This window comes from Miniopterus schreibersii (assembly GCF_964146895.1).
Source record: "Miniopterus schreibersii genome assembly, chromosome: 4".
In the NCBI taxonomy this organism is placed as follows: Eukaryota; Metazoa; Chordata; class Mammalia; order Chiroptera; family Miniopteridae; genus Miniopterus; species Miniopterus schreibersii.
The window spans coordinates 94654363-94665061 of NC_138105.1; the positions used below are offsets into that span (position 1 = coordinate 94654363).

Below are 10699 nucleotides of genomic sequence, written 5' to 3' on the forward strand. Positions count from 1 at the left end.
TGGAGAGGAGAAACAAGGATGTCAGGAACGTGCCAGCTAGTCCAGGAACTTCTGCAACACATCTCTGAGCAGGACACCTCTCCAACGAAATCACCATCTCTGAACTTTTCAATCACAGAACAATCTGCTCTTGTCGCTACTTGGGCTGCAGGGAGCTCAGGAGCACGTTGTAACTCCTCATTCACAGAGGCCAGCCCTGGAGGACCTCCACACACCACCCTGGGCATCATAAAAGGCTTCAGATGGCCATGAAGATGACGTCTGAAGTTGTTTCCAGGACTCAGCTAATAGACTGGGCGTATCCAATTTCCAGTGAAGGTCTATGCCACAAAAATCCTCCTGCAATCCAATCTCAGGACCTGAGGCTTAGATGATGGAAGTCCAAATTCAGTTATGGAGGCTATGGGTTGCTACATGAAGGGCAGGAGAGAGCAAGAAGCCAAGCTGGAAGGGTCAAGGCAGGAGGCAAGGGCAGCTCGGGCTCAAGGAAAGATGCACAAGATGCAGAATCCATGGTCAAGCCCAAAAAACTCAGACTGGAAGAAGTTCATGGACTCTACCCCATGCAGACCAGCCTGAGTCAGGGCATACACTAACTGTAGAGGGCAGGGGGGCAAGGAATGGGTGTGCTGGGTAGCAGACAGGAACTAGAGAGGCTGAAAAATTCAATAGGGAGTCAAGGTGGGTGGTTAAACGTGCTGGCAGACTTTCAGGAACCACAGCCCACACAGCTGCCAAAGCGCAGAATGAATCAGGGGTCAGGAACCCAGACTGGCATTTTGGACAAGAGAAGAGGAGTCTGAGCCCACACAAGCAGTGATAAGACCATGACAAGTGAAATCACGCGGACTCCAGCCAGGATGCATCTGCCACAGGTTGTTTCAGTAGGACCTGATCTCAACATGGGAGGAGCCTGGAGGTCACAGCTGAGAGAAAGTGAGTGCTACATCTCACTGGAGGGGAAGGCATTTCCTGCCCAAAGTGGGGGGAAATGCTGGTCATCAGAACTGTTCTTGGAGAGTTTATCCCAAATTCCAAAATTTTTAAAAATAATAGTAACTAGCCACATAACCACAGTGATATTTCCCCTAAGACTTGACCTACTGGATTCTGTTCCAAATGCCCTTGTTACATAAACCTTCCTGAAGTATGGAAGGGTTAAACTGGGCTCATGCCCTGTTAGGCTCCATGTGAGCATGAACATTTGTGAATCTGTACCACGCTCCCGTTTCTACCTAAGGAAACCCAATATCCTATTCAAGCTCCAATTCAAATGCCACACACTTCCCTAAACTGGACACATTGGCTCTTTCGCCAGGTGCCCAGAACACCGCCTTGGCATTCCTCTCCAGGTGCCTCGCATCCAACAGCTGCTTACTGACCCAACTGGGGCTCGTTTGTTAACTTCTGGTTGTTCTTTGAGAACTGAGTTTAGACGACACAGAGGGGCTGACTTAAAAGATCTGAGAGGAATGACGTGAACAGTGGCTAGAGCGCAGACCTGAGCCCAGCCTGCCAGGGTGAACCCTGATTCACCTGCTCCTACCTAGAAAAGTTCCTTCACCTCTCTGACTTAGCTCCTCACCTGCACAATGAGGAGAGTGTGAGGTCCTGCCTTGTATGACTGTCAGGTTTAGTGTGCCCATGCATGTAAAGTGTGGGACCCCAGCCAGGATGCATCTGCCACAGGTTGTTTCAGTAGGGCCTGATCTCAACATGGGCGGAGCCTGGAGGTCACGGCTGAGAGAAAGAGGGGCTCTGTTGGTGGTGGCTGTGGTGGTAGCTGTGGTTATTCATAAAGGTTTGGGGAGAGCATGAAGGCCTCAGCCCTCCATGCTTCATCCCACCTCTCACTCAGTCCCAGCACTACTCAAGCAGAGAAGCTCAGCGCCAAGGAGCACCCACAATGGTAAAGGAGATCACAATGAGAAACTGATAAGCTCTGCTGCTGACAGAAGGGCCCAGTTTCTCAGGCTAAAATATTTTCCAAGAGAGAACCACACACACGCACACACACCCTATACTGGTGGGGCTTCTGGCACCAGCCTAACAGGACAAAGATGAAGCTAAAGTCATGATGGAAAAAGTACTATGAGAAACCAAGAGTTTAGAGAAAATTCAACAAACAGAGGAATTAAGCATTAATAGGAATTCATTCCAGAGAAAATATGAACAGAACCCCAGGGACAGAAGATGCTATGGGCAAATAAGACCTCGAGATTTTTATCCATCCCAGCCAGAAAGAACAGGACAACATATTTGTGGAATCCACATCCCGGGCAATGGAGAGACTTGGAAGAAAGTGGAGAGGACTCTGTTGATTACACTGACAACCTGGATCAAGATCCAGAGGGCAAGCTCACTGCAATTGCAGAGGAAATGGGGAGAGGAGTGGTTAATATGCTAGATGAGAAACTCAAAATAGGAAGTGTTCCTGAAAAGCTGATGAAATCAAACTATTTGCCAAAATTTAATTAGGATAGGATAAATGCAAAGTATTGCACTTAGGCTCCAAAAAGTCAACTGCACAAGTCTGGGGTGGGGGAAGATAGGATCCTCAGCAGGGAGGACTGGGGAGACAGCAGGAGTGCAGTGAACAACCTGGTTAAAATGAGCCATGCCAGGGGATGGCTGTACAAAGTGAAAATGTCCCTTGAAAACACATTGACAAAAGTCAAGATAGCAAGAGAGAGGACACTCTCATTCTAATACAGGCAAAGGAGATGGGAACCTATTTACAGGAAGGTATCTAGAAACGGTGAGCGAGCCTGTCTCAAGTTTACACATCACGAACCAGCTGCGGTAATGAGAAAGTACAGGGGGAAAGAGAAGACTTGGGCAAGTGGGTGCTGAGGAACACAACGGCAACACAATTTTCAAGCTTCTGTCATTTGGAAGAATTATACTTGCTCTGTGTAACCACCACCAAGGCGAGATAAGTTCAACCCCCAAACAATGAAAAAATGATTCTTAGGACTGTTTTTAAAAATGGAATAAAGTGCTTTAGGAAGAGCAGAGTTCCTCAGCACCAGGTGTAATCAAAGAAGGGCCACTTTCTCCAAAGTTATGTTGGTGGAAGAGCAACATACACGTGGTTGGAACGGGGACAAGAGAGCCCCTGTCAACCCTGTCAATCTATGTGTTTCCAAATCAGGCTTTATCTCAAGCATTCTCTGGAAGGAAGACTATAGTCAGTAAAAATTAGTGATGCTGATGGGAACACGTGTGTACCAGGGTCGGCGCAGTCACCTGAGTTAATCCAACACTCACGGCATCCTATGAAGGGGGTGTGAATACTATGCCCATTATATGAATTAGGAAACTAAGGTTGTCCAGCTAGCAAGTGGTAAACCAGAACCAGAGCCCCGTCTGGCTTGGGAACCCATGCATTTACTCACAAATATCGCTGCTTTTCCCACCTCCCTATCTGCTCCATATTGAGGACATTTAATCACACACCTCTCCACAAATGATATAGGAAAGAGCTGTATCTGATGTGATGCTGGCAACAGACCTGTGAAGACCACATAAGCAGGGAAGAAAGCACATCCTGTGGCGGACCAGCAATGAGAGTTGTCACAAAACACAATCCAGGTCTTTGGGACAGAGAAGCGGAGGTTTCCTTTTAGGTAGGGGCTCTTCCCACCTGGGCGAGGCCAATGGAAATCTCAGGCTGGAGGAGAGCGGGCAATGGGGAGCCTTGGAAAGTCAACGCCGCGCCGGTGCAGGGCACCCCTGCATCTCTGCTCTCCAGAACAGTTCTCTGGAAAAGCTTCCACGCCTTTTCTGTTTTTGTTTTTCTCTTTTCAGCAGTTCTAAAAAGGGTTAAGACCACCTTACATAACGAGGGTGGAGCATACCAGTAAGCGCAGCTGTTTCAAGTCAAAGCAGTAATGGAGGCAGACACGGGAAGTCGGGACAAGGAGGTATTTAGGGAAAGACAGGAGGATTGGACACTGAAAAAAAAGTCGGGGCCAAAAATTCCCCATGAAAATCCAAACCCCCCAAAATAAATAAATAAACTGCGTTCCTTATTTAAATATACCACAAAGCAGTACGCCCATGGCAAAGATAGAAACCACTTGAACCTTAATCCTCTCTTTGCGGAACTGAGGCCAAGCTGGGCTTCGGGAGAGGAGAGGGAGGAAGCCAGGCACGGGGGTGTTGGGCACAGCCTACTGCGGGCGGGCGAGGAACTTACCTCCAGGGGACACACTGGAGTGGGCGCTCAAAGCTTCCAGCCGGTGGGGCCTGAGCTGGAGAAACGGAGATAACAGCCATGCCGCTGCCACTGAGTCTGCGGAGAACTGGTGCCAGGCACTGTGCTAGGCATTTCCTGTGCATTGTTTCATTTAACCTTCCCCGAGGAACCTAACGGAGCGCACTTGACCAGTGAAAAAAGGAACCAGAGCCGGCGAGACTCGGGGCTGGGCGCTGTGCTGTGTTACTAGATCACCCCGGCCAGTGCAATTATCTCTGGATCACAGGTGTGGCCGTGCGGCTCGAAGGCATTACGCAGGCTGCAGCCCAGGTGGAATAGCTGCCCAGGGTAGAGCAGCAAAGGCCGAACAGAGCCAGGATTCAAACCAGAGCCGCCTCCAAGAGCCCGCTCCTGAACCACTAGGCACCGGGCTCTGAAACCTTCTGGCCAGGGCCCATTTAGCAGACGAAAAAGACCCCACGACGCTCAGACCCACCGTTCACACTTTCCAGGGGAGAAAGAACTCAGTGGCAACAAACAGAACTGGAGAGAAACAATGTAACAATCAAAAGGGCAAAAATGCAGAAATAATATAAGACCTAGATGATCGGCAAAAGCAAGGCTTAATGATGATCCTACAAATACATCAATTAATACAAGAAGAGCAGCAGTCAAAAGCCACAGAGCGTGTATGATGCTGCTGATGAGTTCCTGATTAGAAGGGCCTATGATTTAAGTGTGCAGGATTTCTAGCTCTTTTCCCCGGCATGTGCACAGTAGGAGTTTTGCAAGGTTGCTAAGCAATGCCTGGCAACCAGTCTCTGGGGTGAATCGCTCATTAGGAGTCCTTGGTAACTCTAGTAAGGAAATAATTTTAGTTCATGAGAGCCAAATTTTACAAGCCCTTAATAACTCATGAGTTCCAATAACTAGTAAGCTGTCCTTAGCTATGCATAAAAATACAAATCTATAACTGCTCATCTTTCACTTGTAAGAACTAAAAAAAGACATATTTTTAGAGTAATCATTCATTTAGTTAACACACATTTGTTGAAAACCTACTATGTGCCAGGTACTATTCTACACACTGGGGAAGAGGACCATAAACGGAAAACCATTAAGACTATACCTGAATTTTATCAGGAAACTGAGGCTCGGGGAGGTAAAGCACTCTGTTCAGAGCTGGGGAGAACTGATCCTCCCTGAAAGGCCACATGGCCACGGTTGGCTCTGAGAAGCCCTGTGATTCACCCGCTTGCCCCTGGCCCTCTGAGCTGGCCCTGAGGGCCCGGAGTACCAGGACAGAGGGTTGGCGGTTGAGCATCTTGGAAAGTCTCCCACTTGACCTTGGGACCTCTGTGGTCAAGTGAGGGAAAGCCTGCGACACAGTGTGGGTTTTTATTGGACCCAACCACTGGCGAAGCTTGCCGTCATCTGGAGTGATGGAGAAAATTAAGTTACCACATTCTCACGTTTCAGCCTTTCGCCCGTTTTCCTTCGCAAACAGGAAATGTTTATTTAAATACAGCAGTCTCCAGCATGTTCTGGAGCCAAGTGGAAAACCAAAGATGTCCACTCCCACCCCACTCCGCTGCTCAGGCCGCCACCCCGCCGCGGGTGCGAAGTGGGCCTTCGCCTGCCTTTAGGCAGGACAGGACGGGGAGAAGGGGCCCCACTTCTGAGCGAGAGAGCTTGCATCTGCCTCCTCTTTTCCAGGCTGAGATTGTGGTTGGAGAGGAATTACATCTGTGGGCTCCTTTTGTACTCAGAAGGGTAAATGCAACATCTGTTTACTCTGGGCTCCGTGGTAAATGTTTTGTTTCAGGCACCACCATTCGCTTCCTCTCCTCCCGTCCTCTATCTTTGCTGCACGGGTAATAAATTACACTGAATTCTCCTCTGCGTTTATTTAGCTTTCTTGTGGGTGTCACCTCCTCACTGAGGGGGAAAAATTGTCAGTAGTTTATAAACGACAGAGAGTTTCTCTTTCTGTGAGATGTGCTGACATTACGGAGAAGGAGCTGGAACACAGACCCCCGACTCTGATAGCAGCTTAATTACAAACAATTCAACAGGCCCCATTCCAGGCCTGAAGCAAAGTCCAAATGGTGAGCACATTATACCCACGCAGGCTTTCCTTAAAGACATACTATGAGTAGACAAGGCCTCGGGATTCAAAAGCACCCAGGGACACACACACACCTTCAGAAAAGCCTCTTTGGGAGGCAGAGCAGCAGAAATGAAGGAAGAAAATGCTTCATTGTTAAAAACACAACGTAAACACGTGAGATCAGAAAAGTGGATTTTAGGGAAGTCCCAAGCCTCTGACAGCAATGCCCAGTGAAAGACTGAGCCCTCAGGAGTTTAAAGGGCTCACTAAAGGAAGTTTCCTCCTCCCGTCCTTTGCTTACATTCTTGACATTGAATTGTAGGCTTTTTTTTTTTGCATAGGCAATGTTTTTATACACAGTTACTGGAATGCACTAGAGGCTCAAGTTATGTTTGTTGAATGAATGAAGGAAGGAAGGAATGAGAAATTCCTCTCTAAAAAAATTCTTTGCAGAGACATGCCAAATATCCCCCCAAAAGTTTGCAGACTTAAAATGTTACATCTGAGTTGACTGAGAGAGTGAAGGGTGGTGAAGAGCTATGGGTGGGTTGCCCCAAACCTTACATTTGTACAGACCCAGCGTGCTCCTGAAGGCTGCCCCTTCACCCAAGAGGAAGGAGACTAGACTGGGGGCCAGCCTTGGCAGCAGCATCACCCCTCTGCACCCCAAGGTGGCACCAGTGCCCAGAACCAAGCAGCCGGGACTCAGGTGTCCCAAATCACCTCTACTCTGCCAGTGCCTGCCAGGGGCCCATGAGAATGCCCAGGACTCCAGTCTCTGCCCAGTTTCTCCAGTCATAGAGCAGATGGGAGTCCCAGAGCCATCTGGGTCTCCTGGGGCGGCATGCTCGCTGCAGTGCTATGTCTGTGAAGCTTGTGAAGACTTCCTTCAAGCCAGGACCCACTCTCCTTGGTTTCCGAAAATGCAACATGATTTTGAAGATGGGGGAGAAGTAGTCTGAAGACTCCAAAAGAAGAGCTAACGTCAAAGTAAGCTAGATGCTGCAAGGGATACCTGAAGCAGCAACAGCTGCCTCGTCTACGCCCAAGCCCAGCCAGAACCCTCCCAGGACCTTCCGTTTATAGATCTTAGCCCAAACGGACTCTTGTTCCAAGGAGGGCCGGCGGAGTAGTATAAAGTGTGGACTCTGGAACTGGACATGCTCAAGTTTGAACACCTAACTCGCTATGTGACCTTGAGCAGATGACAGGATAGCTTAACTGTAAAGTGAAAGAATGAGCATTGCCTATGTAACTAATACGACTGCTGTAGAGAGTCAATGAGATGGCACATGCAAAACAGACTGAGGCAGGAAAAGCATTCATCAAGCATTAGCTACAGTTATTATTTCACGAACTCATTTGGAGCTTTCAGGAAAGCTCCAGGAAAAAGGAAGGCAGTTCTATTGTGTCTCCACCCAGGGGTACATAAAGAGGAAGGTTAGAAATGAGGTGACAGGGGTTGGAGAACAAGAGTAACACACTCTAGGACAATTAGTCTCAGACTCATCACCATTCCCTTCCAGCTAGAGCCAAGGAGGCAGGAGGGAAGCCCCGCGCAACTACTCCTAGGACATGCGGGGAAGGAGGATGCCTCACGGGAGAGCAAGACAGGAGGACGTCTACCACACCAGAGCAAACCCTCACCCACTTCTGGGCTGCGTTCCCAGGCTGGTTCCAACCCCCCTCACCCTTCCTCTCTCCTTCCCCACCCCCCGACTGCAGGCTAGGAAGAGCCCACCCTGAGTCCAAGTTTTGAATTTGGTCCGAGGATCAAAATGATAAATGTTTCCAAAACGTTGACATACGAAATGTAAATATTTGGTTGCACAATTGGGGTTAAAACGAGGGTCAATCCACCCCACTCTCCAAGTGCCGCTCCTCCCGCTGCCAAGCCCAGGACCCGAGGCTGAGTGCGGTTTATAAGATTATAGCGCTCGGTCTCATTTAAAGGGCTGTCAGCATTTCCACTCTCCCTCTCTGGCCCTTTCGGGGAGGCATTTATAACCGAGCCATAAAAAATTCACCCGGACTGCAACTTGGCATCTCCGAGGCTGCGCTCCAGGCAGGGCGGGTTTTGCGAGCACCCACTATGAATGCGTTTGGTTCCTCAGAACTTAGACCTTCACACACACTCTCAACTTTCCTCCCAAGGGCAGCCAGAGAGCGGCCGGCCCATTCTTATCTCCAAGCGGATCACGGTCTCCGGCCCTCTGTCTTCGCGCCCTGACGCCCCACCGCCGGAGCTTCAGCTTCCTCCGCCGCCCCTCCTTACCGAGCGCGGACCCCGGACCCTCACCCTAAGACCTCCTTGGCTACAATGTTCTCTTCTCGGTCTCCTGCCAGCTTTCTGCCAGGAAGCTGTCAGCCGGCCCTGCGTCCGGAGCCCTCACCTAGGAGAGGAACGGCTCTTCGCCCATCGCTGGGGGCCTCGAGACCGCTTTCCCCAGACCTGCCCGAAGCCACAGACCCCTAAGTCAGAGAGCAAAGGATTCCATCCAGAAGAGGGTGAGAGCAGAGAAAGCACACAGCGTGGCCAAGGGAAAAGGCAGAATCTGGCGCCTGGGGGCCCCTCTGTGGGACCCAGGTGGGTGGCCCGGGTGGGGCGGGGCAGGGGTACTCACAGGCGCTCGGCGTTGCGGGGGATGCCGCGAGGAACCGCCCGGAGGCCCAGCCCATGGCAGTCCACGCTGGCGGCGGAGCAGGTACACTTGGTAGGGCAGGCGGCGGCGGGGGGCCCGCTCAGGACGCTCGCCAGCGCCAAGGCCAGCGCCAGGCGGGCGCGCACGGTGGCGCCGGCCCCTGTCCGCCTGGGGGCCATGGTGTGCAGGGGCCCGCGCCCGGAGGAGGCTGCCGCGGCGGGGCAAGACGCGGAGAGCCCGGGGAGGCGCGGGGAAACACGGACGGCCTGGGGAGCGGGCGGCGGAGTTGGCGCGGAGGAGGAGCGAGCTCGGCGCTCAGGCGCACGGGGCGCGGGCGGAGCGGGGCGCGCCGGGCGGCGGCGACGGCAGCAGCTCCATCGGCGGGGCCGACGCTGCCCCGTTGCGCATCGCTCGGAGTGCCCAGGTGCCGAGCGCCCCCTGGCCCCGCTGGCCCGAGGCCCGGGGTGCAGACCGGGTCGGGGATCTGGGGCCGCGCAGTGGGGCACTGCGCCCGGGGAGGTCCGCCTTGGGCTGGACTCGGCGGCGGCTGGGGCACGGGGCGGCCGGGTGAGCTGGCCGGCCGGTGCTCGCTCTCCCCATTCACTGAGCAGGGCAGACACCAGAGACGCGGGGCCCACCCCTGCCGCCCCCCCCTCAAAAAACGCCAGCTCCGCCTCCCATTGGCTGCGCCGCGCGTCATGTCGACTAAGTTGGGAACTTTGCTGGAGCGACCGAAGCCGGGCGGGAGGAGGCAGCAGAGGGAGAAGGAAGCAAAGGGGAAAGAAAAGGGGCTAAGGCCAGCAGGGCCGCAGAAGTGAGACTCCTTCACCAAGGATGAACCAGGCTGGGAGCACTTTTTCTTTAATCTGGCACCGAGCTAGGCACTCTGCTCATAATCTTTCCTTCGGTCCCAGCGCCGTCGCGCAAGAGGGCATTTGAGTACCCCCATTTTACAGATGTTTTAAAACTCAGAGAAGTGAAGTGACTTGCCAGAGGTCACACAGCTACTAGGAATCCCAAACCATGGCACTCTCTAATTCACCCACGTTTTTACATCACAGTCCATCAAAGCTGTATCCCTACTTCATCCACAAAGATCCTCAAAGATCCTAATCTTGGCAAAGATCCACAACGTATTCCTGAAGGACCTGCTGCATTGGTGCTAATGCACTCTGCAGCCACATGTGTCACACAATATGGTTACACGTGTCACACAATATGGTTGTCCCGGTTGTTCCTGTTGCTGATGGCAAACCCTACCCGGACACCTGCCCTGCTTTGCCCAGACTCAATGCCTGCTGTGCTGCTAAGAGTAGTGGTGACCAGGACTTGAGTCCCTGGATTCTCAATGCTGCCTGCATAGTCCTCGTACTTCTGCAAGGTGACCCTGAGCCAGTCATGCCACCTCTGGGCCTTCCTTTCCTCAAAGCAAGGGGGCCTCCGCCCTATTTGGGCCCACCTCACTGGGTTGTGTGGAGCATCAAAGAAGAGAAAGTGTTTTTGCAAAACAGTCATTCTCATGGGAGGCAGCAGTTCTGCCCCCAGCGCCTCCCTACCTCGGTTCCTGCTCTAAATTGGCCAGGTCTGAGCTTTTCCAGATGCCGGTGGGGAGGAGCTCATGTCTTAGAGGCTCCATAAATACTTGTAGGAATGATTTTGTTTGTTTGTTTGCAGGCAGAGAGCAGGGACTGGAGGAGCATTGCCCAGACTTCCTTGAGGTCTGCCCACACTGGAGTTGTCTCAGTG

At 52.0% G+C, this 10699-nt stretch overlaps 1 protein-coding gene across 1 annotated transcript in view; it reads right to left on the minus strand.

Annotated features, from left to right (window-relative positions):
• Positions 1-9576, minus strand: part of SLIT3 (slit guidance ligand 3) — a 528596-nt gene extending 519020 nt beyond the window's left edge. Inside the window, exon 1 of the mRNA XM_081135280.1 lies at positions 8936-9576. Within this exon, the coding sequence (XP_080991406.1) occupies positions 8936-9132 (197 nt within the window). The 5' untranslated portion in view covers positions 9133-9576. The remainder of the gene's footprint in view (positions 1-8935) is intronic.
• Positions 9577-10699: the final 1123 nt, after the last annotated feature.